Genomic DNA, 27,766 nt, shown 5'->3' on the forward strand with positions numbered 1-27,766 from the left:
TATAGACATTAAAAATAGTGATACACACAAAAACATTTGATTAAATATTCGATTAATCGGTCTCCTAAAAGCAATCTTTGCAAGAGGGAGGGTATCTGATTTCATTGGTCCTCAACCCGCAGCTCAGACACTTCATTCGATATAAATGGAGTTAGGTACCCCCGGAGAAGGTAAGTTCTGAAACATTTGTTGCCAAATACTTTTAACTGGCTAAAAAGTCAGCCACTTTCATGGTACCAGTTATCCCGAGTTGAACTCAGACTTGACCAAAGTTACCTCGCTAACTCTTCAAACCTGATTCATAGTATAGGGCTCTTCTCTCCTCTGTCTTTATGGTGTGTGTGTGCTTGTGTGTGCACTTATGTGTCGAAAAGTGCAGACAGCCCTAGCTTTGAATGTCAGGGGTATGCATTCAATGTGGTTTTCCATACAGGTAGACAGCCATTGGTTAGAAAAGAAAACCTTGCACACACCCCGACGCAATACATGTAATAATCAGTACAGTCAGCAACAGTCATTGCTTTCCTGCTTGGATTAGTCTGACATTTTTGTTTGTTTCATTGGCCAGGAGGGACCCCCTGCCATCATCCAGAGCAGCAGCCAATAAGGACCAGGCTCCCCAGCATTCTAGTGATGTCATTCCTGATGCTGAGGACCTGTTTGAGGACATCTGAGTTCTAACCACTCACTCCTCAATCAAATTCTTTCCCTCCCTCACTCCTTTCATCTCTCTCTCCCTCCATCACTTTCGTCTGTCACTCTATCAGCCAGTCCCAACTCTCTTAGAACCCCTTCCCCTGATTAACCCCTTTGATGTTTGGAGATCTGAAAGATCTGGATAGGTGTAAACAGTGCGGTGAAGGAGCTTCCATCCTATTCCTTCCACCTTACAGATCCAAATGTAAAAGTGTATTATTAATATCATGAATTTGGCATCCTATTTAAGGTGATGATGGTAAATCATTTTAAAATGAGAAAGATCCAATCAACTATGGATAGTAATACCTAGTTTCACTCTGCATACATAAATCTAACGTGAGTCGGAATGTACTTTCACATACACTGTCAAATAAATAAATAAATAAATATATTCAGCGTACAATTGTAAGGTAACCATCCAGGCCCGGCTCGAGGAGGACATGACCGAGGGAACATTTTATATTCATGGGGGGGGGGGCTCTTCGACCCTCCGAACAAGTTACCTTAGTCTGAAGCTATTGATGTGCACACCGGTGTCAAACTTGTCCGCAGTATGTATAGGTGCGTTGATAAACCGCAATGTGACGCTGAATTGGAAAAGCTTTGCCAGGAGGGCACCGAGCACGCCAGCTCCAAGGAAACGATGGAGACAACTCTGCGAGAGTATGTCGTTGAAAGCACAAATCATTTAAAAAAAAAATTTTTGCAAACAGACAGAAAAATGTGTTTTGGAAAAATGTTTTGGCAAGCTCGCAATCCTATTGCAGCTGGTTGCCTTACAATTGTACAATTTAATCAACATATAATTTTTAAATTATTTATTTAAGTGTACAGCTATTGTCAGAGGAGTTACTTTCAACGATTCAATGGTAGTCTACGCAGATGAGTATGAAAGTTGATCGATGTCTAACTGTGTTGACATGATGGCTCAGCATATACAAGCTTGTTTCCAAAGCTAAGTAGGATACATGGAGGTAGGCAACTAGATGATAGACTCGTTCTCACTGAAGTGCATTACCCCTCATATACCTGTAGGAGTCGCTGTTCAGGCAGGAATTGTTGGAGTGGCTTCACATTTTATTTCAATATACACTATATATATACAAAATAATGTGGACACCCCTTCAAACTAGTGGATTTGGCTGTTTCAGCCACACCTGTTGATGACAGGTGAATAAAATGAGCACACAGCCATGTAATCTCCATAGACAAACATTGTCAGTAGAATTGCCTTACTGAAGAGCTCAATCATTGGGTGCCACCTTTCCAACAAGCCAGTTCGTCAAGTTTTGGCCCTGCTAGAGCTGCCCCGGTCAACTGTAGGTGCTGTTATTGTGAAGTGGAAACGTCTAGGAGCAACAACGGCTCAGCTGAGAAGTGGTAGGCCACACAAGCTCGCAGAACAGGACTGGCGAGTGCTGAACCGTGTAGCGCGTAAAAATCGTCTGGGTTTCCATGGCCGAGCAGCAACACACAAGCCTAAGATCACCATGCGCAATGCCAAGCGTATGCTGGAATGGTGTAAAGCTCGCTGCCATTGGACTCTAGGAGCAGTGGAAACAGTCGTAGAGTCCAATTGGCCTAATCGCCCAACATCAGTGCCCGACTTCACGAATGCTCCTGTGGCTGAATGGAAGCAAGTCCCCAACAGCAATGTTCCAACATATAGCAGCAAAGGGGGACCAACTCCATATTAATGCTCATGATTTTGGAATGAGATGTTCGACGAGCAGGTGTCCACATACTTTTGGTAATGTAGTGTACCTCTTTATTTAGGTTGATGGCATGGTGTTGAAACGTTGACTTTGATTCAAACATTCCATTTTACTCTCAACGTTGAAACAACAAATATAGGATGAAAAAGATTTTTACCGTTTCTATGTGGAGTTTTCAACACAATTTCAACATTTACAAAGTTCTGGTGATTATGTTGAAATTAGATTGTAAGTCAGGTTAGTATTTAAGTTGAATCTTTATCCTAATTTCAATGTTTGCAATGCTTGTTGAAATGTGATGAAAACCGCATTAGTTTACTTTTTGAAAATCCAAATGTGCTTTCATTACATTTACATTTAAGTCATTTAGCAGACGCTCTTATCCAGAGCGACTTACAAATTGGTGCGTTCACCTTAAGACATCCAGTGGAACAGCCACTTTACAATAGTGCATCTAAATCTTTTAAGGGGGGGGGGGGGTGAGAAGGATTACTTTATCCTATCCTAGGTATTCCTGAAAGAGGTGGGGTTTCAGGTGTCTCCGGAAGGTGGTGATTGACTCCGCTGTCCTGGCGTCGTGAGGGAGTTTGTTCCACCATTGGGGGGCCAGAGCAGCGAACAGTTTTGACTGGGCTGCGCGGGAACTGTACTTTCCACGTGGATTCCACGTCTGCAATAGGTTGACAAATGACGTTGAAACATTGGTTCAACCACTGTGTTCCCAGTTGGTTGCTTCAGTCTCTCTATCCCTCTACACAGGGGTGGCCAACACCTGGTTCTACTAATCAGCCTTGCTAGAACCTGACTGAGCATGTCAAATCAAATCAAATTTTATTTGTCACATACACATGGTTAGCAGATGTTAATGCGAGTGTAGCGAAATGCTTGGTCCTGGCTCGTGTCCTACCCCTTCCTCTACCTAACCTAAGGACAATCAGGACCTTGACATGTCGCATCGGGTTCTAGCAAGGCTGGAACAAACGCCTGAATACCTAGCTCAACACCTCTGCGCAGCCACCCTTCCTCTACCAGTATTACTTCCCGCTCTTCTCTAGCCTCCATCTCGCTGTTAATCCTCCACCACTCCCTCCCGTGTCCTTCTCTATCACTGTCACTACTTAGCCCAGCCCACTACTACACAGAGGAAGTCAAGGAGACCGTTATATAGAGAGAAGGGAATTAGACATATATATTTTTTTGTAGTTGCACCATTTATAATAATTTATAATGCTGTAACAAAGGGAATCTTTTTATACTCGATATGGACAAAACATTAACTGTGTAAAGATCAGTCTTTGTGCTGTTTTTAGTATGATGAAGAGAAGTGTTGGTTCTTTATGTGTATGAAACACGAGTAAAGTGTAATAAAAACGTAGGTTAACAACATGAAGTATAACAAACGTTGTTGTGGTCTTTAGTATGTTAACTGTGGTACGGTAATGATCGGTTCTGGCTACTCTACGCACATAATGTGTATGTTAAAGCTACACATGTCTTATATCGCATCCCGGAAGACATTGAAAACATTGTGAAATTATTCCCGGAGTTTGGGATTCCGCCAGCGACCTACTGAGTCATTGAAAGTTATAGAGCATAAATTGGGGCGTCTCTCTCTCTCCTCTCTCAATTCAATTGAAGGGCTTTATTGTCATGGGAAACATATGTTTACATTGCCAAAGCAAGTGAAGTAGATAATAAACAGAAGAGAAATAAACAATAAAAATGTATTGTAAACATTACACTCACAAAGGTTCCAAAAGAATAAAGACATTTCAAATGCCATATGTGCAAATAGTTAAAAGTACAAAAGGGAAGATAAATAAACAGAAATATGGGTTGTATTTACAATAGTGTTTGTTCTTAACTGGTTGTTCTTTTCTTGTGGCAACAGATCATACATCTTGCTTCTGTGATGGAACACTGGGATTTCACCGAATAGATATGGGAGTTTATCGATATTGGGTTTGTTTTCGAATTCTTTGTGGGTCTGTGTAATCTGAGGGAAATGTCTCTCTCTCTATTATGGTCATACGTTTGGCAGGAGGTTAGGAAGTGCAGCTCAGTTTCCACCTTTCTCTCTCTCTCTCTCTGTTTTCTGATACGGGGCGGTATCAACATTGGGGTGTAGGACGTGTGCCCCTCCTCTTGCTGGTGACAGATAATAGTAGCGGGTGTGAGAAGGATTTGAACTTGCAACCGAGGCAGAGTGGAGGAGACTCCTAGTTGATGACCGAGCAGACTGCGCTCCGAAGAGAGAGGAAAAGAGAGCGCTATAACAGCTGGGACCAAAACATCTGTGCGCTAATCTACTCTTCTGGACCTTGTTCTGGGACTGGAACCCGGGCTCTTTGGAAACTAGATCGAATACTTACTTGATGGATATCAGGACCCAGGGTATGATATTATAAATGTTAATTTAATTGATTTTTCTTTATGTAGGCATATTGTATTTTATCATATACTAAGGTTTGTCTTATTATGCCTTTCAAACAAACTGCGGTTTACTCCCGTCGCTTAGCCTACGAGTCCATTTGCAGTTTCACATCGATATCTGTTCATTGACATGTCTGACGCTTGGCTTGCTGTGATTTATCACCAGAGAGATGTCAGCGTTATGGTGGCCAGGTTGATTTATGTTCTCACACTGATAGAGGACAGCTGATCACCGATGAGCTGGTCACAAATAACCTTGTCAGCACAGCTGCTGAGGCTGAGCGCGAGGCGAGCGAGTTTATCAATTCAACTTCGGGGACGCCTCCGAGTGGCGCGCGTCACAGGCAGCTGTCCAGTTGCGCACGGTAACGTCCGTAGTAAAGTCGTCCCCAGTTTCAGCCAGGTGTGTGTGTCTTAATCCCGTGTCCACTGATCTGCTGGACTGATGTTGTCCCTGCTTGTCGAAGCGGTTGTCACAGTGTGTCATTTCATTGATCGTTCCAACGCTACTCTCTAGCGCCCCACCATTGTTTCTTTATAACATATTTCATGGAATTCTTCTCATTTCGCCATAGGGCACAGATGCGGTTTTAAAGCACATTCCCTGCAATTATACCCATTTTGCCTTGAGGTGGAGATACATTTTTACAGTTTTAAAGTTAATTACCTGCAATTCTACACATGACTTATTTGAGTGAGAGTGACTAACAAAATCAATGGGGGCCCTCTGGAGGTCAGGGCCCCTGGGCACGTGCCTTGCGGGTCCATATTTGGCCCTGATTTCTACAAGTTTAAGTAACTGCATAGACTAACTTACCAAGCAAAAAATTGTTAGCTGACTTGGCTAATTTAGTAACTCAGTGACTAACAGCACAAGAGAAAAACTGCTGATGCACAACCAAATGTTTAACTTACACCTTGTTTATTCTACTATTCAAACTAAACAGTGAGTTGAGCTCTCGACTGAGTTCCTTATTAATTTAAAAAATATATATTTTGCTTTGGGTCGGGGCCCCCTAGTGGCCAGAGGTCGAAGCAAACGCTTATGTCGCTTATGTCTGGAACCTGCCCTGACTATGGCTCCCTAGCTCTGCGTTTGTGTTTTACTGAATCATTTCATTGTTGTATTGAAGTGAAGTAGGTTGAAGCAAGTTTAGCATGTAGGGTTTTCAACACCGAAAGCCTAAACAACAAGAACCATGTCTACTGTTGTGACAGAATTGAGGTGAGCTGTTGTAACTTCTTAAGCATTATGCTCCGTTCATCTGTGATGTCAAGGCCTTTCATAGACTCCTGTTATGTCTGCATCCTAACACAAGGCCATTGTGTTCTGGAACAGTTGCTTGTATAAAATGACTATTGTGTGACAATATGATTGTATTATCACCTCCCACTATATAAGGGACATGGAACCATTTACTTTTGGAGTTCCTTCCCGGACTGCAATCAGAGAGGGATACGAATCGAATTGCCGTTTCACATCGATATCTGTTCATTGACATGTTTGACGCTTGGCTTGCTGTGATTTATCACCAGAGAGATGTCAGTGTTATGGTGGCCAGGTTGATTTATGTTCTCACATAGATAACCTTATCTGTGATCAGCTGTCCTCTGTCAGCACAGCTGTTGAGGCTGAGCGCGAGGCGAGCGAGTTTATCTGTTCGACTTCGGGGATGCCTTCGAGTGGCGCGCGCGTCACAGGCAGCTGTCCAATTGCGCGCGGGAACGTCTGTAGTGAAGTCGTCCCCAGTGTCTTAATCCCGTGTCCACGGAGCTGCTGGACTGATGTTGTCCCTGCATGTCGACGCGGTTGTCACAGTGTGTCATGACATTTGATTGTTACAATACTACTCACCTTAATCAAAGCAGCGCCCCACCATTTTTTATTTATAACATATTTCATGGAATTCTACTCGTTTTGCCATAGGGCACAGATGCTGTTTTTAAAGCAAATTTCCTGCAATTATACCAATTTTGCCATGGGGTGGAGATACACTTTTTTGCAGTTTTAAAGTTAATTACCTGCATTTCTACACATGACTTATGCCATGTTAATGATATTTGAGCGAGAGTGACTAACAAAATCAATGGGGGCCCCCTGGAGGTCAGGGCCCCTGGGCACGTGCCCTGCGTGGTCAATATTTGGCCATGATTACTACAAGTTTAAGTAGCTGCTTAGACTAACTTACCAAGCAAAAAATTGTTAGCTGACTTGGCTAATTGAGTAACTCAGTGACCGACAATACAAGAGAAAAACTGCTGATGCACAACCAAATGTTTAACTTACACCTTGTGTATTCTACTATTCGAACTAAACAGTAAGTTGAGATTCCGACTGAGTTCCTTAAAAAAATAATATACAGTTGAAGTCAGAAGTTTACATACACTTAGGTTGAAGTCATTAAAACTAGTTTTTCAACCACTTCACAAATGTATTGTTAACAAACAATCGTTTTGGAAAGTCGGTTAGGACATCTACTTTGTGCATGACACAAGTACTTTTTCCAACAATTGTTTACAGACTGATTGTTTCACTTATAATTCACTGTATCACGATTCCAGTGGGTCAGAAGTTTACATATCCTAAGTTGAATGCGCCTTTCAACAGCTTGGAAAGTTCCAGAAAATGATGTCATGGCTTTAGAAGCTTCTGATAGGCTAATTGACATACTTTGAGTCAATTGGAGGTGTACCTGCGGATGTATTTCAAGGCCTACCTTCAAACTCAGTGCCTCTTTGCTTGATATCATGGCAAAATCAAAAGAAATCTGCCAAGACCTCAGAAAAAAATTGTAGACCTCCACATGTCTGGTTCGTCCTTGGGAGAAATTTCCAAATGCCTGAAGGTACCATGAACATCTGAAGAGACAATAGTACGCAAGTATAAACACCATGGGACCACGCAGCCATCATGCCGCTCAGGAAGGAGATGCGTTCTGTCTCCTAGAGATGCACGTACTTTGGTGCGAAAAGTGCAAATCAATCCCAGAACAACAGCAAAGGACCTTGTGAAGATGCCGGAGGAAACAGGTACAAAAGTATCTATATCCACAGTAAAACGAGTCCTATATCGACATAACCTGAAAGACCGCCCAGCAAGGAAGAAGCCACTGCTCTAAAACCGTCATAAAAAAGTCAGACTACGGTTTTCAACTGCACATTGGGACAAAGATTGTACTATTTGGAGAAATGTCCTCTGGTTTGATGAAACAAAAATAAAACTGTTTGGCCATAATGTCGTGTTTAGAAGAAAAAGGGGGAAGCTTGTAAGCTGAAGAACACCATCCCAACAGTGAAGCATGGGGGTGGCAGCATCATGTTGTGGGGGTGCTTTGCTGCAGGAGGGACTGGTGCACTTCACAAAATAGTTGGCATCATGTGGGAGGAAAATTATGTGGATATGTTGAAGCGACACCGCAAGACATCAGTCAGGAAGTTGAAGCTTGGTTGCAAATGGGTCTTCCAAATGGACAATGACCCCAAGCAGACTTCCAAAGTTGTGGCAAAATGGCATAATTAAGGACAACAAAGTCAAGGTATTGGAGTGGCCATCACAAAGCCCTGACCTCAATCCTATCGCAAATTTGAAGTCAGAACTGAAAAAGCGTGTGCGAGCAAGGAGGCTAACAAACCTTGACTCAGTTACACCAGCTCTGTCAGAAGGAATGGGGCAAAATTCACCCAGCTTATTTTGGGAAGCTTGTTCAAGGCTACCTGAAACGTTTGATCCATTTAAACAATTTAAAAGCAATGCTACCAAATACTAATTGAGTGTATGTAAACTTCTGACCCACTGGGAATTTGATGAAAGAAATAACAGATGAAGTAAATCATTCTCTCTACTATTATTCTGACATTTCACATTCTTAAAATAAAGTGGTGATCCTCACTGACGTAAGACAGGGAAGTCTTACTTGGATTAAATGTCAGGAATTGTGGAAAAACTGAGTAAATGTATTTGGCCAAGGTGTATGTAAACTTCCGACTTCAAATTATGTCGCTTATGTCTGGAACCTGCCCCAACTATGGCTCCCTAGCTCTGCGTTTGTGTTGAAGCAAGGTTGAAGGTTGAAGCAAGTTTAGTATCTAGGGTTTTCAACACTGAAAGACTAAACAACAAGAATCATGTCTACTGTTGTGGCAGAATTGGGGTGAGCTGTTGTAACTTCTTAAGCATTATGCTCCGTTCATCTGTGATGTCAATGCCTTTCATAGACTCCTGTTATGTCTGCATCCTAACACAAGGCCATTGTGTTCTGGAACAGTTGCTTGTATAAAATAGCTGTTGTGTGGCAATACGATTGTATTATCACCTCCCACTCTATAAGGGACATGGAACCATTTACTTTTGGAGCTGCTTCCCGGACTGCGATCAGAGAGGGAACTACCTTGCAGCTGCTTGATTGAAATATTCACTGTTCTACAATTCAATTAGTCTCTGCCTTAATCTTTGGATCGAGTTTTCCACAACACTACATAGGCCTACAATATGTTACTTCCTCAGACTTGGTCAATACTTGCAAAAACTGACTGCGTAGTTTTCCCAACAGGGTCATGCAATAGGCTCCTGGAGTCATACTAGGGGTTTATTCGTGTGTGTGTGTGTTTGTGGTTCATGCTAAAGTAATATATACTGTATATACCGGTATAGAATTCATGACCATTTGGATGTGACGAACTCAGTGTGTGTTTTTTGTTCCACAGGTTTTGTAGAGATGTTGCATCTCAGGCACCTGCTCTGTCTTGTGTTTCTCTGTCGTGCGTTCGCTGAACAAGGTGAGTCTTGCTCTGTGTGTGTGTGTGTGTGTGTGTGTGTGTGTGTGTGTGTGTGTGTGTGTGTGTGTGTGTGTGTGTGCGTGTGTTTCACTCTGGATCAGAGTCTAACAAACTGGGAACAGGTCATTGGTTTCACACAGAAAACGGAGCGAGGCATTCACTCAGCTCCATCCATTTTCCCTCAGTCCTCTGGAAAAGGGTTTCTCAAACTCGGTCCTGGGGCCTCCAATAGGTGCACCTTTTGTCCCCCCCCCCCCAGCACTACACAGCTTATTCAAATAATCAACTCATCGTCAAGTTTTAATTATTTGAATCAGCTGCGTGGTGCTAGGGCTAAAAACTAAACGTGCACCCCTGGGAGGCCCCGGGACCGAGTTTGATAAAGCCGTGCTCTTGACATGCGCACACACACACACACTTCCACTTACCCAGATCTGGGGTCAAGTTAATCACACTGTAAGCTATCCGGATCACATACAGTACAGCCCTCCACTGAACCCATCCACAAACGAACCCCATGCCCTGTCTATCTGTTTGTTCTGTCATTTGGTGTCCTGAATTAAACCCATCCACCCTCTGTGCCTTCTGTCCTGATTTCACTTTACACGTTCACTCCATAGTTGAATATATTAACCCCTCACCTTGACCCTCACTCAACCTTACCCCTAGCCCTGACCCCAAAGCTCATGTACTTGCTTTTTGATAATATAGCCATTTTTGGCCTTACTAGCATGGCTAGATAGTAACACCCTCTGTCTCTCTCTAGATCCATCATGGAGGATGAAGGTAGAGAAGGCTGCCCCCGCTAGTGGCTCTCTGGCTGGCAGGGTGGTGCTACCATGCCACTTCTCCATCACCCCCACCACCCACAACCCTAGCACACAGGGCCCAGAGGACCAGCTGAGGATCAAGTGGACAAAGCTGGAGGAAGATGGGGAGCGTGTGGTGCTGGTGGCCCAGGGAGGAGTGATCAAGGTGGAGCAGGAGTACAAGGGCAGGGTGTCAGTGCCCAACCACCCCCAGGCATTAGGCGACGCCTCGCTGATCGTTGCCAGCCTGAGGGCTAGCGATGCTGGGCTGTACCGCTGCGAGGTCATGCATGAGATGGAGGACACCCAGGATACTGTTCATCTCAATGTCAGCGGTGAGTGGACACACACATGGTAGTAGACACACACACACTGCGCACACATTTCGCCTATTGGGAAGGGTCCATCGGTCCATGTGGTATTGTCATCAGCTACGGGACTTGTTGGGTAATATAAATATAAATCGTGTAAAAGTCTCTAATGTCTCGACCTGCTTTGTGTCTTTCCCTCTCAGACATGCTATTCCATATGGAGCCTTTAGGTCACGATTCCCCAACTGACACCCCCGAATGTCCTGTGCAAATTCAATGTTGGACATGAAAGACTATACAAACCACTAAGAAATCAGAACAGAGTTATTGAAATCTGCTTCCAACTATTCCCACGCGTAATAGGATGACGCGTGTTCGTACACAAATGTCAGCAAGGTTTGAAATGCCTACGTGTGTTTTAGTCAAATATGATCTGTTTGGGCTTCTACAAATGATTAGCAATTATGTTCCGCCCTATCAAAACTTTTACAGTACATTGTCTTATGTAGCTCATGGTGGGGGGGGGGTATACCCCCCCCAGTATACTACTGTGTGGCATTCAAGCTGGGTATCTTTCATAAGGAGAAACCCCCTGAATAGCCCAGATTGTCACATAGTGTGCATTAGAGATGAACAACGGTCTGTTGGTACAACGGTCTGTCGGTACCACAGTCTGTTGGTACAGTCTCTGTGTGTAGATACAACCAGAGGCAGCTCTCTCCGACTAACAACTCTTTTGACTGCTTGTCAGTCTATTCAGCGAACTCTACAACTGGAGCCAGTTTCCTAGAGGGAGAAACAACGAACTCTCTTATGAACTCGGAAAACAGGGTTCTGATTGCACCAGGCGAACATCCTTGGGCAGTTCCAGGATGTCAGAGGGGCTAGAGCAGTCTTCTTCCCTGTCCTATCTGCAGTCTGATGCTCGTGTTACTTGGTCGTCTCCGTTTCCTTATTTGAATGCACTTATTGTGCAGTAAGCGGATCTGGGCGACAGTTTTTTTTCTAAATTGCTTGTGAAAGTGGGCTCGCTGGTTGCGTCCTTTCGGTAACCGTCTCGATACTAAACACAGGCATTCACCACACAAACACACACACTGACCTCCTGTCTCTGTCTCTCTCCAGGTGTGGTGTTCCACTACAGGTCTGCTTCTAGCCGCTATACCTTTTCCTTTCCCGGGGCCGTTGACGCGTGTCGCGCGGCCGGGGCAACCATCGCTACGGCCGAACAGCTGACTGCCGCCTTCGAGGACGGACTGGACCAGTGTGACGCCGGCTGGATGGCCGACCAGACAGTCAGGTGTGTTTGCGTGTTACTTAATGAGCATCACAGCTCTCAACTGCTGTGGCTGGTGATGAAACCCAATATGTTTAGTACCCGTCTCGAGGATACCTCCGGCTCTGTCAGAGTATGTCTGGTAAACTACATTTCCCATGCTCCCGCCCCCTCTCTCTTCCCTGTAGATACCCAATCACGAAGCCCCGTCCTGGTTGCATGGGCGATATGATGCACAGGCCTGGGATCAGGACGTATGGGCTCAGAGACCCTAAAGAGACCTACGACGTCTACTGTTACGCAGACAAACTACACGGTGAGAAAGGGTGTGTGCATGAGTGAGTTTTAGTGTTTGGTGTTTCCTGGTGGCGAGTTAAAGGGTGTGTGCATGAGTGAGTTTTAGTGTTTGGTGTTTCCTGGTGACAGGTTAAAGCGTGTGTCTCCTTGGGTAAAGTGTGCACACTTCTCCCCCTGCAGGTGAGGTGTTCTATGCTCCTATCCGTTACAAGCTGACCCTTCGCCAGGCTAAGCGCGCGTGCGAGACGCAGGGGGCGGTGCTCGCCTCCCCTGGCAACCTGTTCGCCGCGTGGCGTGGAGGCCTGGATCGCTGTGACTACGGCTGGCTGTCAGACGGGAGCGCCCGCTACCCCATCTCGGTCCCCAGGCCCCAGTGTGGAGGAGGGCTGCTGGGGGTCCGGACTCTGTACCGATTCCCCAACCAGACTGGCTTCCCCAAACCTATTGACAGACATGGAGCGTTCTGCTTCAAGGGTAAGACTTGTGTAAGGCTACTAACCACCACGGTTGCTAAACCTGCTGTCGCTGCTACTATGGCGGCGATGACAATGGTGATCACAATGATTATATTGAGAATGGGGAGGAAGAAGAGCGAGAGGAGGAGCCAGACATTGAGATATGGGAGAGAGAAGTAGTGAGAAGGGGGGTAGAGAGTAGACATGTTCTTAAGGAGGGAAGGGGAGGGAGGGGGTCAGACTTGGCAGGCCGGAGTAGCATCAGGGATATTTATGTGGTTTCTCGCAGGCTCAATGAGTTATGGCCCGTCCTGTGTGAGGATGAACTCTCACCTTGTTTTCACTTCCTGCTGAGGGTTGTTTAAACGACCGAGCCTGCGGGGACAGAGCACATCTATGAGACAGAGAAAGGGTTGTGTGGGGGGAGAAGGGAGAGAGGGAGAGGGGCAGAGAGAGGGAGATGGAAAGGGGAGGGAGTTAGAGAGAGAGGATTAGAGATAGAGAGAAGAGGATGGAGAGGCTGGTTAAGGTGAAACTGTTAGTTTACAGTAAAAGGCTGAATGCTTGCTTGAGCAACACACAAACTTTACATTTTATATGTTCATTTTCAGTTGACATGATTTGTATTGTAGTTCAAGTTACAGGCATTTGTTTGGATCACCAAGCGTTTAAAGCTTTTAAAAGGACTTTTATTGCGATACCATGTTGGACACATCTGTTTGCACAGTAAGCATGTACTTTACATCTGGAAAGACAATGGCCCACTCCCTTCCGCTCCTTGCTTTACTGTATCACCCCATACTCCCTGCCTTATGCTTAACTGCAATCTCTAACCCATACATCATCTTCCTTTCCCTACATTACTGCAGTATGCAGTGTCCCCTTCCTCTCCCTGCATTACTGCATTCCCCTAACTCCTGCACCTCTCCTTTACTGCAGTCTATGAGTGTCCTACATCCCCAACCTCTACCTGCCTTATTGCAGTCTGCAAGTGTGCAACCTCCCATTCCCCTCTCTCTGCTTTACTGCAGTCTCCAACCTCCCATTCCCCTCTCTCTGCCTTACTGCAGTCTCCAACCTCCCATTCCCCTCTCTCTGCCTTACTGTGGTCTCCAACCTCCCATTCCCCTTTCTCTGCCTTACTGCAGTCTCCAACCTCACATTCCTCTCTTTGCTTTACTGCAGTCTCCAACCTCCCATACCCCTCTATCTGCCTTACTGCAGTCTCCAACCTCCCATTCCCCTCTCTCTGCCTTACTGCAGTCTCCAACCTCCCATTCCCCTCTCTCTGCCTTACTGCAGTCTCCAACCTCCCATTCCCCCCTCTCTGCCTTACTGCAGTCTCCAACCTCCCATTCCCCTCTCTCTACCTTACTGCAGTCTCCAACCTCCCATTCCCCTCCCTCTGCCTTACTGCAGTCTCCAACCTCCCATTCTCCTATCTCTGCCTTACTGTGGTCTCCAACCTCCCATTCCCCTTTCTCTGCCTTACTGCAGTCTCCAACCTCCCATTCTCCTATCTCTGCCTTACTGTGGTCTCCAACCTCCCATTCCCCTTTCTCTGCCTTACTGCAGTCTCCAACCTCCCATTCCCCTCTATCAGCCTTACTGCAGTCTCCAAACTCCCATTCCCCTCTCTCTGCCTTACTTCGGTCTCCAACCTCCCATTCCCCTTTCTCTGCCTTACTGCAGTCTCCAACCTCCCATTCCCCTCTATCTGCCTTACTGCAGTCTCCAAACTCCCATTCCCCTTTCTCTGCCTTATTGCGGTCTCCGACCTCCCATTCCCTAACTGCAGTCTGCAACCTCTCATTACTCTCTACTTTACTGCAGTCTGCAACCTCTCATTACTCTCCACCTTACTGCAGTTTGCAACCTCTCCTTCCTCCCTCCACCTTACTGCATTCTGCACACTCTCATTACTCTCTACCTAAATGCAGTCTGCAACCTCTCATTACTCTCTACCTCACTGCAGTCTGCAACCTCTCAAACCTCCCATTCTTCTCTCTACCTTACTGCAGTCTGCAGCCTCTCCTTCCTCCCTCTAGCTTACTGCAGTCTGCAACCTCTCCTTCCTCCCTCTACCTTACTGCAGTCTGCAACCTCTCCTTCCTCCCTCTAGCTTACTGCAGTCTGCAACCTCTCCTTCCTCCCTCTACCTTACTGCAGTCTGCAACTTCTCCTTCCTCCCTCTACCTTACTGCAGTCTGCAACCTCTCCTTCCTCCCTCTACCTAACTGCAGTCTGCAACCTCTCCTTCCCCCCTAAACCTTACTGCAGTCTGCAACCTCTCCTTCCCCCTCTACCTTACTGCAGTCTGCAACCTCTCCTTCCTCCCTCCACCTTACTGCATTCTGCACCTCTCATTACTCTCTACCTCACTGTAGTCTACAACCTCTCATTACTCTCTACCTCACTGCAGTCTGCAACCTCTCATTACTCTCTACCTCACTGTAGTCTACAACCTCTCATTACTCTCTACCTCACTGCAGTCTGCAACCTCTCATTACTCTCTACCTAACTGCAGTCTGCAACCTCTCATTACTCTCTACCTAACTGCAGTCTGCCTCCTCTCATTACTCTCTACCTTACTGCAGTCTGCAACCTCTCCTTCCTCCCTCTACCTTACTGCAGTCTGCAACCTCTCATTACTCTCTACCTCACTGCAGTCTGCAACCTCTCCTTCCTCCCTCTACCTTACTGCATTCTGCAACCTCTCATTACTCTCTACCTCACTGCAATCTGCAACCTCTCATTACTCTCTACCTCACTGCAGTCTGCAACCTCTCAAACCTCTCATTCTTCTCTCTACCTTACTGCAGTCTGCAACCTCTCATTACTCTCTACCTTGCTGCAGTTTGCAACCTCTCATTACGCTCTACCTTACTGCAGTCTGCAACCTCTCCTCCCTCCCTCTACCTTACTGCAGTCTGCAACCTCTCCTTCCTCCCTCTAGCTTACTGCAGTCTGCAACCTCACATTCCTCCCCATACCTTACTGCAGTCTGCATCCTCTCCTTCCTCCCTCTACCTTACTGCAGTCTGCAACCTCTCCTTCCTCCCCATACCTTACTGCAGTCTGCAACCTCTCCTTCCTCCCTTCACCTTACTGCAGTCTGCAACCTCTCCGTCCTCTTTATCCTCTCTCAACCTTCCGGTTTCCAATTTCACGACTGACCCAATGTCTTCCACATGGTTGGCCCATTCTTTCAGGGTCAGGGCTTAGGACTGGATCCCGGCTCGAAACATGGCTCTGATTTGGTGGGTCATTAGACAACGATATCTCCAGGGGGGGTCACAGCAGAGACCCAGTAACAGTTAGGAAACCAAAGCAGTTCATAGTGTGGGGTTGCAAGGGGAAGGAGAATGAGTTCTACAGAGAACCAGCGCCCTGTTTAACTCCACCGTGCTGAAGAATAGCCTCCCGCTCGCTCCTCTCTCTTCTGTTCCTCCCGTTTATGAGCCTGTGTGTGTTTTTTTACTAGGGGAAAACCCAACTCATGCTATCTACACGGCGAGAAGCACAGAGAAAAACAGGACAGGTCCCTAATGCATTACAGCGGGCCCCTTCCCAGAGAGAGAGGGGAACATGAGAGAAAGAGGGAGGGCGAGTCTTACTTGCCGAAGAGTATCATTCTCATCATGATCATCATTATCAGATTATCAGTATCAATTTACACACTTGCAACCCTCTTTTTGCAGACACTAAATATTCTGTTGCAATCTAGTGGTTTCTAAAAGACCATTTGATGAAATCCATAACATAATGCACATGAAACGGTAACGTCTCCGACTGTGTGTGGCTGATTCATACAGCTCAGAAACTATGGCTGGGTCTTGCATTTAGCCTATAGGGCATGCGGGCTAATGCATAGTGGAAGTGACATGGCTAACGGGACTCGGGACAGACTGCAGGCCAGCCAGATGGCCTGGCCCAGCCAAACACGTGACATCAGACCAGAGCTGGAGATGGAGCTAGCTTGGCTGGGCTGGATGCTGGACTGTCCACGTCCCCTCACAGTTTGAGTGAGCGGGCGAACGAGTGTCTTTGCTCAGAGTCCTGCCAGCTATACACACCTCCAACACAGAGAGAGAGAGAGAGAGAGATGGAGTGAGAGGTGGAGAGTGGGGGTGAAAGAGAGAGCTAGAGAACGAGAGGCAGAGAGAGAGGGGGAAAGAGAAGTGGCCAAAGAAAGGGAGGAAAAGAGAGAGAGGGAGGGTGGGAGAGAGGAGGGGGTGGGGGGGCATCCAACATTTTGAGAGGGTGGGCTAAAATGGAATATATACATTAAAACATAATTATGACATGACAGTATGTCGGTGAGGTTAACGTGCATGCGTCAGCTGTCCATGAGACAAGCAGCGAGCACGTTACACAGGTGCATTGTGGTTGTGTGGATGTGGGCGACACAGAGAGGGATGTTATGACTTTGCATGTATGTAGGCCTTCCCTTTTCCACTGATGGTAAAGGGTTACTAGAGGAAAAAAGAGACGTGTTGCTATTTTCTACCGGAGGAAAAAAGAGACATGTTGCTATTTTCTACCGGAGGAAAAAAAGAGACATGTTGCTATTTTCTACAGGAGGCAAAAAGAGACGTGTTGCTATTTTCTACAGGAGGCAAAAAGAGACATGTTGCTATTTTCTACAGGAGGAAAAAAGAGACGTGTTGCTATTTTCTACCGGAGGAAAAAAGAGACGTGTTGCTATTTTCTACAGGAGGAAAAAAGAGACATGTTGCTATTTTCTACAGGAGAAAAAAGAGACATGTTGCTATTTTCTACAGGAGGAAAAAAGAGACGTGTTGCTATTTTCTACAGGAGGAAAAAGAGACATGTTGCTATTTTCTACAGTAGGAAAAAGAGACATGTTGCTATTTTCTACCGGAGGAAAAAAGAGACATGTTGCTATTTTCTACCGGAGGAAAAAAGAGACATGTTGCTATTTTCTACAGGAGGAAAAAAGAGACGTGTTGCTATTTTCTACAGGAGGAAATAGAGACATGTTGCCTAAAGATGTGCGCCAGTGTTGGAACATAGCAGGTTGTGCGTAGCCAAAAGAAACGTTTCAGCACATCTAGGTGTGTGTTTGCGGGTGTGTGTGTATGCATACACGCTTATGCCAGGGGAAAAGGGAGGTCGGAGGTTTACAGTTGGCCTAAAACAACAATTTTTAACACAGTTCACACGCCATGCAGTCTAAAAATACAGACCTCCTGGCAGAGAGAGAAAGAGAGACATTCTGACAGACTGACCCCCGCTGGCACTGACACTTAATGATTCTTAACGGCTGACGTCGCTCTTTAAAAAATGTAACTCTCTGGGTTTGATGTCCTTTTACAGCCTGCTGCTGTGAGCTGACGCCGTTCGGATTCTGACAACACCATGTTTAGTGTTCCCCCGATAGCATTCTGTGTCCCCTTTGTCTTCCATTTACTATGGCACTGCATGTTCATTCGTCTTTCTATTTGCCTCGGAGTACACGCCTGTACCTTGACTGGGATCTCAGGTGATGTCATCTGAGAGACCACCTCATAGGGGCAACGTGAAACATGTTGTGCTAAACCCCTCCTCTCTGTCTCTGCAGGTAAGGAACCAGAGATCCCCCCTCCTGGACCTGTGACGACCACGGATGCTCGCAGGACAGACACGGCCACAGACGAACCTCGCACTACCTACCACGCAGGCGGACCAAACCTTACAGGCTCAACTCCCGCAGACAGAGCTGACCGCACAGCTGCAGACAAACCACACCAAACAACTGGCCAAGACAGAAGTGAGCATACAGGTGGACCACACGATACCGCTTATACAGGCACAGTCCGACATTACACTGCCACTGACGGAACACACGCCGCCAAAGACGAGCATCGCACCACTGACCGCGAGACGACAGGCAAAGACAGAACTACCCAGGAGGAGACAGAACGACAGACCAAAAGACAGACTTCTCTGTTGGTACCACTCAGTTCCCTGAGTACGATGGGGAGGACTTTGTCCCAGACCTAACCAAGGTAGAGTCATTGCCCCCCATGGGTGATCCCCTGCTCCCCCTGCAGCTGCCCCCTCTCCCCACCATCCGCTCCCAGCCCACCCGCCCCCAACTAGACATCAACCAGGGGGGAGACAAGGAAGAGGGGGAGGTTCAGACAGGCTCAGGCAGGGGGGAGAGCAGTGGGAGTGGGGAGGGGAGCAGTAGTGATGGGGAGAGTGAGGGGGATGACCGGGGAGTGATGACTCCCACACAGGGCTTCACGGCAGACACAGGACTGGGGTCGGACCCCTCACGCCCAGGACAACCAGGGTACCCAGGACATCCAAAGGGGTATCCAGGGTTGGTCACCCCAGAGCACGGCCCCTCAGGTGGGGACAAAGTGACAGGACAGCAGCCTGCTGTGGTCTACAAGGAGGAGGAGGGCAAGAGCTCTAGAACAACAACCCACAGCCAACCAGGAGCCACGGAATCATACGGCATGGACAAATCGGTGGCTATCCATGAGGAGGCCTCGCCCACCAAACCACCAATCCACCTCATCATCGTCGACGTGCACGACCGGAACCAATCAGGTGAGAGTTTACAGTCGACTCCGATGACAAGGTAGTGTTCCATTTAATAATACACAACCAAACAAACTCTTATCTCAACACTGCTAACTCTGTGTATGTGGACATAACACCTCTGTTTCCAGGTATGTTCTCATGATTGTATCGCCAAACTATGAACTGTCTCAGCCACCTTGTGAAGTGACTGTACTAAGTCCTGTTTTATAAACTGGGTGGTTTGAGTCCTGAATGCTGATTGGCTGACAGCCATGGTATATCAGACCGTATACCACTGGTATGACAAAACATTTCTTTTTACTGCTCTAATTACATTAGTAACCAGTTTATAATAGCAATAAGGCACCTCGGGGGTTAGTGGTATAGGGCCAATATACCACGGCTAAGGGCTGTATCCAGGCACTCCGCATTGCGTCGTGGCTAAAAACAGCCCTTAGTCGTGGTACATTAGCCATATACCACACCTCCTCTGGCCTTATTGCTTAAGTATACTCTAACATTATGAGTCTCTGTGGGCGACTGTGTGTGCTGAAGGACTCTGTACTCTCTGGGCTTATTGCTTAAGTATACTCTAACATTATGAGTCTCTGTGGGCGACTGTGTGTGCTGAAGGACTCTGTAGTCTCTGGGCTTATTGCTTAAGTATACTCTAACATTATGAGTCTCTGTGGGCGACTGTGTGTGCTGAAGGACTCTGTACTCTCTGGGCTTCAGAGTGAGCTGCTTGTAGTGACGCTCTGTCGGATCTCGACAGATGTCCAGTGTAGGCAGACAGAATGGTCAGTCAAAGATAGTAGCATGGAAAGAGAATACACAGTACACATGGCTAAAGAGTGTGTGTGTGTGTGTGTGGGGCATGGACAGTAAGGAGACAATGACCACCTTTTAACCAGGCTGGACAACTGTGTCCTAAAACTGACCTGATGCATCTCCATAATATATTAATATCTCCGTTATTAAAAGAGATTTCCAGCCTTGGCTTCTGTAGGAGTTCAGTATCTGTGGGAACATTTTAGATTTAGGGATGACCTAACTTAGCTGTGTTTCTCTCTGTGTGCGTGCATGCGTGGGTGGGTGGGTGGGCGTTATGGCGGGCCTTAGGGGGCCGAACATACCTCCTTGCCCATCCAAATAAAATATTGATATATTTATAACTTATTTGACCAAACACACGGCCAACAGAAAGATGCATCAATCTCATTAAAGCATCGGAGCGAGCGAGTGAAACGGCGCCCCTCTGTCCCAGTATGTGTAGACCATATATCTGATCATGTCTGTACCAAAAGAGTATGGCGTGTCATACTATTTCTGGCCAGACAGCATCAGATACATGGGCCACATATAGAAGGGCGCTGTTTCACTTGCTTGGGTGCTTTCTCCAGTGGTATGCTTAGTTTCAACAGAGAGGAAGAGGTGAAGCAAGAGGGCTCACTTTCACCAAATTCCGTCCAGTAAAAGCCCAATGCGCTTCCCCAAACTTGAATCCCACGAGCTGCCTGTGGTCTTTACTACGACATCCATTTTTTTTTTAAAAGCATGAGGTCCCGTGGGAAAGAAACGTGGAAATCAAAGGCCCGTCCAACTGATTATTTCTGCCTCCGGGTCTGCTGTGTTTGCCTGCTTTGCGTGCTTCCAGTGATGTCTTAAAGAAGTCTCTGTCCTGACTGAGGATCACCTCTGGGTCCTTTCCAGCTGTTTGTTGTCTTGGTTTAATAGAGAAGTTGTGTCGTTATCGTCTCTGTCCATTTGTAACCCGGTTACATGTAAGCACACCCGCAGGTTCTGCACAACCAGATGTGGAAACACGTTAAGTCATTTTTCGTCTTGTAGCTTGGCAGTTACTTTTCCCGCGAGGGCGGGAGAGAGAAAGAGGGGCACACGTGACCCTGAGGTCAAATGGTAGAGCCTCTCTCAGATCAGTCAGCGTTGTAATCACTCTCAACTAATTGCTCCCTCGGTCTGCTCCCTTCGTCGACCCTCTAACATTCCCATCTCTCCCTTCATTCCTTCCCAACGTACACCCATGCCTCTCCCCCTTTTCTCTTTTAATGTGTGTGAGTCGACCGGCTGCGCTACCCGATCCAAGCCGTAACGTTTATGAATGGCTATTGTTTATTATTAAAGGGACATATTGTATATTGGATCCTGTATTGGGTCATATTTCAACCAGTAACTCAATAAGAGTTGAGTTCCTCAGTGGGTTATACTTCCACAATTTATACACAAGTAAAGGGAATTGAGACGTTGAAATATGGAGTATTACAGATGGATCTTAATTTCATCACCCTTTTGTTGCTAAGAATTGTCCTGCACAGCAGGGAATGCAAACTTGTAGTGTATTTGAGTTTTAAAGGGTTCTGAAGTTTGTAATTTTGACATTTATTTTGACTATAAGACATAATAATTCACATTTCCTGTTGCAGCAGGATTATTCTCCTGTTGTAGCAAACTGGCTCAAATTAAGATCCTACATCTGTGTAGTTAAATCTTCCTGTTTCGCATATAGTAGATAGTATCTGATCAGTATCTGATTTAGGGTCACGAAGGGACGGACACCTCTTTAGGTTGGGTTTGGGTTTTATTAACATGGTTAAGTATGACGAATACACACGCACACGCACACGCACGCACGCACGCACGCACGCACGCACGCACGCACGCACACACGCACACACACACACACACACACACACACACACACACACACACACACACTCTCATTCAACGGCAGATTAAAAGTCTAGCATCTCACATGGTTTTATTTGTCCCCAGAGACATAACTAACCTCAGGTTTAGTGCTACCCTGTCCAAATGTGCTTCCCCTTGCACCCGTTCCCGCGATATAGGTTCCATGTGTACCATAAAGACCTAATGAAGACACAAACCTGCATTGTTCAAATAATGCTTCTGGCTCTCATTGAACCAGTCATAAGCCAACACACAGCGTACACTATTAAGTCTTTGTGGATAGTATAACAGCATATTGGCATAGTGCAATGCTGAAATAATGATCATTTATCAACCATGTGCATTAGGGTTTTACTGTGGTGTGTTTCTGGTAGACCTGAATCTGTAGGATTTGCAGGTCATTGTGTTCACACACACACACACACAGCCTTGTACAGCTAACCTTGTGGGGACACACAATTCAGTCCAGTTCAAAATCCCTAACCTTAAACCTAACCTTAACTCTAACCCTAAACTGAACCCTAGCGCCTAACCCTAAAACTAACCCTAACTCCTAACCTTAAACGTAATTCTAACCCTAACACAAATTCTAATCTCAACCACAAACACCCTAGAAATAATGTCCCCAGTGTTTTTCTTCCGTTTACTATTCTTGTGGGGACTTCTGGTCCCCGAATAGTTAAACACGTCCACACAGACACACAGACAGACAGACACACACCCTCACTCTTTACCTCACCTCCCTACTCTCCCTGGGTTGTTCCTGTGTTTCCAGTGGACCACATCCTGCAGATTCTGGGACACCCTTTAGGGGGTAATGGAGATTTCCAGTCCCCTCTCATCCCAGCCTTCCCAGTTACCCAGAGTGAGGCCATTCGCGGCAGTGAGGACTCTGACGGCATGCCTCCCATCCCTTTTCCCCCAATGCTCAGCTTCATCAACGGGAAACACCAGGTCAGATTTACTGTCTGGATGTGTGAGAGGTGTTTCGCCTCTCTTTCAAGGACAATGGAAGTAGAAAAAGCATAATTGAGATGGGTTGCATGAAGTGATACGGCAATAACAACAATAAATATTCATTCATTCATTCATTCATTTACTCATTCATCCATTCATCCATTAATTCAGCAGGAGGCTAGAGGAGACCAGTTTGAGATGGCCACACCAGTCTATGGTGAACTGGGAGGAGAGATGGAGCAAGGAGAGGAGAAAAGCCCCACTCCCTTTGACTATGACTCCATCCATACTGGAGAGACCAGCGAGTCCACTGCTACAGACACAGCCGGAGATACAAACAGACACACAGCGAAAGACACGGACAGAGGCACAGGCAGAGACAGGAAAGGAAAGACTGAGAGCTCCAATGGAACAACCCCTAATTCCCAACACACTTCCCCAGTCTCTTCCCCAGTCTCAGCCTCATCCTCTGGTTACCCCCATACTTCCCCAGTCTCTTCCCCAGTCTCAGCCTCATCCTCTGGTTACCCCCATACTTCCCCAGATGGCGTCTCGCCTGACGAGGACATGGAAGGGTCAGGCGGCCGTACCCAGGAGGGCTCAGCAGAAGACACCCGACCCACCCCCGCCTCAGACAGCCAATCAGGCGTGGTCACAGACGAGACGGAGATTGGAGGGGCGGAGAGTATCACACACGCCCCGTCTCATACACACTCTGCTCACACTAAGGACTCAAACACTATTGATACTTACACCAAGGACACACACACTCCATCACACGCACACTCTACTCGCACTAAGGACACAAACACTATTGATACTGACACCAAGGACACACACACTCCATCACACGCACACTCTACTCGCACTAAGGACACAAACACTATTGATACTGACACCAAGGACACACACACTACATCACAGACAGAGGCAGGAGACTTCGAGGGGTCTTCATCGGCAGAAGAGGAAGGCTCGGCACAGGAGGTGTACCCACCTGAAGACACCAGATACACTAGCCCCGGCGGTCCTGGAGCCATCGAAGCTCCCCCGGTGGGGCCTGGGGTGGAGGGACAGGTGACTGTTACACCCAAACCAGAAGTCAGACCAGGAACCATGCCAACCCAGGCAGGAGAGACTGTAGGAGACCACCGTGGACATCACACAGACTCTTCTACACAGCACAGAGACCACTCCCGCCAACCTGCCACACAGGAGAAAGATCTCTCCACTCATACTAAAGCTCAGACCAGACACCCCTCTACAGATGGGAAGGACCAAACCAATCAGCATAACACACACGATAGCAATCACTCCACAGACACTAAGGATCGATCCATGTACCCCCCTACACAAACCACCCAGCGTCCAACACACGTTAGGGATCCCACCAAGAACCAGACCACATACCATAAAGATCACTCCACCCACACTAAGGACCAAACCAAACAGCCCTCTCACCCTAGATTCCCCCCCACCCACCATAAGAATCAAACCAGTCACTCTACCACAGATCAGAAGACCCCACAGCACCTGAACCAAACACACACACCCCCTGCAGACCCCTCCACTCCACCTCCCTCCCGCCCCATCCCCGACTGGGCCCTGACCCCCCAGACCCCCCGGCCTGAGGGGGAGGAGTTTGTGGATTATGACCGGGTGATTGGTCCTCCTCTGCTGGAGGCCGGCCCCCATGCTCCTAAAGAACCTCAGACCACATACCAACCTGAAACAGGAACTGACTACTACATCGTGGACCAGACTGTTGATGTCAGAGGTAGGTGTAAATCTCAGATTTATTCAGTGGTTTAACAATGGGTTGGTGACGTCATCATGGCCTCTGTCATCACTGCTCTCATGGTTGTTGTTAAATGTTGATGATGATAATGATGTTGTTGATGATGATGATATATATGTGTGTGTCTCAGGACTGCAGCAGTGCACAGTGAATGTGTGTTTGAACCAAGCGTCCTGCTACCAGAGAGGCAGAGCCAGCATCTGTGTGTGTCCAACTGGATACACTGGACAGCGCTGCGAGACAGGTACACACACACACACACACACACACACACACACACACCCACACACACACACACCTGTGCAACTGCTTTAAAACCCTAATCAAGACTTTTGTAAAAAATAGACAGCCTTTCAAGCCTGACTGTTTCACCCAAACCAGGAGCCAGACCAGGAACAGGACCAGGAACCATGCCAACCCAGGCAGGAGAGACTGTAGGAGACCACCCTGGACATCACACAGACTCTTCTACACAGCACAGAGACCACTCCCGCCAACCTGCCACACAGGAGAAAGATCTCTCCACTCATACTAAAGCTCAGACCAGACACCCCTCTACAGATGGGAAGGACCAAACCAATCAGCATAACACACACGATAGCAATCACTCCATAGACACTAAGGATCGATCCATGTACCCCCCTACACAAACCACCCAGCGTCCAACACACGTTAGGGATCCCACCAAGAACCAGACCACATACCATAGAGATCACTCCACCCACACTAAGGACCAAACCAAACAGCCCTCTCACCCTAGATTCCCCCCCACCCACCATAAGAACCAAACCAGTCACTCTACCACAGATCAGAAGACCCCACAGCACCTGAACCAAACACACACACCCTCTGCACACCCCTCCACTCCACCTCCCTCCCGCCCCATCCCCGACTGGGCCCTGACTCCCCAGACACCCCGGCCTGAGGGGGAGGAGTTTGTGGATTATGACCGGTTGATTGGTCCTCCTCTGCTGGAGGCCGGCCCCCATGCTCCTAAAGAACCTCAGTCCACATACCAACCTGAAACAGGATCTGACTACTACATCGTGGACCAGACTGTCGATGTCAGAGGTAGGTGTAAATCTCAGAGTCTATTCAGTGGTTTAACAATGGGTTGGTGACGTCATCATGGCCGCTGTCATCTCTGCTCTCATGGTTGTTGTTGAATGTTGATGATGATAATGATGTTGTTGATGAGGATGATATATATGTGTGTGTCTCAGGACTGCAGCAGTGCACAGTGAATGTGTGTTTGAACCAAGCGTCCTGCTACCAGAGAGGCAGAGCCAGCATCTGTGTGTGTCCAACTGGATACACTGGACAGCGCTGTGAGACAGGTACACACACACACACACACACACACACACACACACACACACACACACAAGCAGATATCATATTGTCTCTGTTATTTGTGTAGATGTTGATGAATGCCAGTCCAACCCATGTCGTAATGGAGCCACCTGTATGGACGGAGTCAACTCCTTCACCTGTTTGTGTCTACCCAGCTACACAGGAGGGCTCTGTGAACAAGGTACACACACACACACACACACACACACCTGTGCAGCTGCTTTAAAACCCAAATCAAGACTTTTACAAAAAATAGACAGCCTTTCAAGCCTGACTGTTTCACCCAAACCAGGAGCCAGACCAGGAACAAGACCAGGAACCATGCCAACCCAGGCAGGAGAGACTGTAGGAGACCACCCTGGACATCACACAGACTCTTCGACACAGCACAGAGACCACTCCCGCCAACCTGCCACACAGGAGAAAGATCTCTCCACTCATACTAAAGCTCAGACCAGACACCCCTCTACAGATGGGAAGGACCAAACCAATCAGCATAACACACACGATAGCAATCACTCCACAGACACTAAGGATCGATCCATGTACCCCCCTACACAAACCACCCAGCGTCCAACACACGTTAGGGATCCCACCAAGAACCAGACCACATACCATAAAGATCACTCCACACACACTAAGGACCAAACCAAACAGCCCTCTCACCCTAGATTCCCCCCCACCCACCATAAGAATCAAACCAGTCACTCTACCACAGATCAGAAGACCCCACAGCACCTGAACCAAACACACACACCCCCTGCAGACCCCTCCACTCCACCTCCCTCCCGCCCCATCCCCGACTGGGCCCTGACCCCCCAGACCCCCCGGCCTGAGGGGGAGGAGTTTGTGGATTATGACCGGGTGATTGGTCCTCCTCTGCTGGAGGCCGGCCCCCATGCTCCTAAAGAACCTCAGACCACATACCAACCTGAAACAGGAACTGACTACTACATCGTGGACCAGACTGTCGATGTCAGAGGTAGGTGTAAATCTCAGAGTCTATTCAGTGGTTTAACAATGGGTTGGTGACGTCATCATGGCCGCTGTCATCACTGCTCTCATGGTTGTTGTTGAATGTTGATGATGATAATGATGTTGTTGATGAAGATGATATATATGTGTGTGTCTCAGGACTGCAGCAGTGCACAGTGAATGTGTGTTTGAACCAAGCGTCCTGCTACCAGAGAGGCAGAGCCAGCATCTGTGTGTGTCCAACTGGATACACTGGACAGCGCTGCGAGACAGGTACACACACACACTCACACACACACACACACACACACACACACACACACACACACACACACACACACACACAAGCAGATATCATATTGTCTCTGTTATTTGTGTAGATGTTGATGAATGCCAGTCCAACCCATGTCGTAATGGAGCCACCTGTATGGACGGAGTCAACTCCTTCACCTGTTTGTGTCTACCCAGCTACACAGGAGGGCTCTGTGAACAAGGTAACACACACACACACGCACACACACACACACACACACACACCTGTGCAACTGCTTTAAAACCCTTATCAAGACTTTTACAAAAAATAGACAGCCTTTCAAGCCTGACTGTTTCACCCAAACCAGGAGCCAGACCAGGAGCCAGACCAGGAACAAGACCAGGAACCATGCCAAC

At 47.2% G+C, this 27,766-nt stretch overlaps 2 protein-coding genes across 5 annotated transcripts in view; both read left to right on the forward strand.

The window, feature by feature from the left end:
• xrcc4 (X-ray repair complementing defective repair in Chinese hamster cells 4) overlaps nucleotides 1-3,814 on the forward strand; it is a 38,631-nt gene extending 34,817 nt beyond the window's left edge. For 3 of the 4 annotated variants that reach the window (XM_065004712.1, XM_029620194.2, XM_065004713.1), the window contains one exon: nucleotides 569-3,814. In XM_065004712.1, coding sequence (XP_064860784.1) covers nucleotides 569-674 — 106 coding nt within the window. In that variant the 3' untranslated portion in view covers nucleotides 675-3,814. The remainder of the gene's footprint in view (nucleotides 1-568) is intronic. The other variant, XM_029620196.2, reaches the window with a different exon arrangement.
• A 774-nt stretch (nucleotides 3,815-4,588) lies between these two features.
• The window catches only part of LOC115146890 (mucin-12-like), a 36,817-nt gene continuing 13,639 nt past the window's right edge, over nucleotides 4,589-27,766 (forward strand). The window contains 17 exon segments of the mRNA XM_065004715.1: nucleotides 4,589-4,808; nucleotides 9,552-9,623; nucleotides 10,390-10,767; nucleotides 11,869-12,043; nucleotides 12,208-12,335; nucleotides 12,497-12,790; nucleotides 18,356-18,770; nucleotides 18,773-19,335; nucleotides 22,793-22,971; nucleotides 23,146-24,748; nucleotides 24,900-25,013; nucleotides 25,151-25,840; nucleotides 25,993-26,106; nucleotides 26,190-26,303; nucleotides 26,415-27,104; nucleotides 27,257-27,370; nucleotides 27,478-27,591. Coding sequence (XP_064860787.1) covers nucleotides 4,790-4,808; nucleotides 9,552-9,623; nucleotides 10,390-10,767; nucleotides 11,869-12,043; nucleotides 12,208-12,335; nucleotides 12,497-12,790; nucleotides 18,356-18,770; nucleotides 18,773-19,335; nucleotides 22,793-22,971; nucleotides 23,146-24,748; nucleotides 24,900-25,013; nucleotides 25,151-25,840; nucleotides 25,993-26,106; nucleotides 26,190-26,303; nucleotides 26,415-27,104; nucleotides 27,257-27,370; nucleotides 27,478-27,591 — 5,776 coding nt within the window. The 5' untranslated portion in view covers nucleotides 4,589-4,789.

This window comes from Oncorhynchus nerka, linkage group LG19 (assembly GCF_034236695.1).
Source record: "Oncorhynchus nerka isolate Pitt River linkage group LG19, Oner_Uvic_2.0, whole genome shotgun sequence".
NCBI classification, from domain to species: Eukaryota; Metazoa; Chordata; class Actinopteri; order Salmoniformes; family Salmonidae; genus Oncorhynchus; species Oncorhynchus nerka.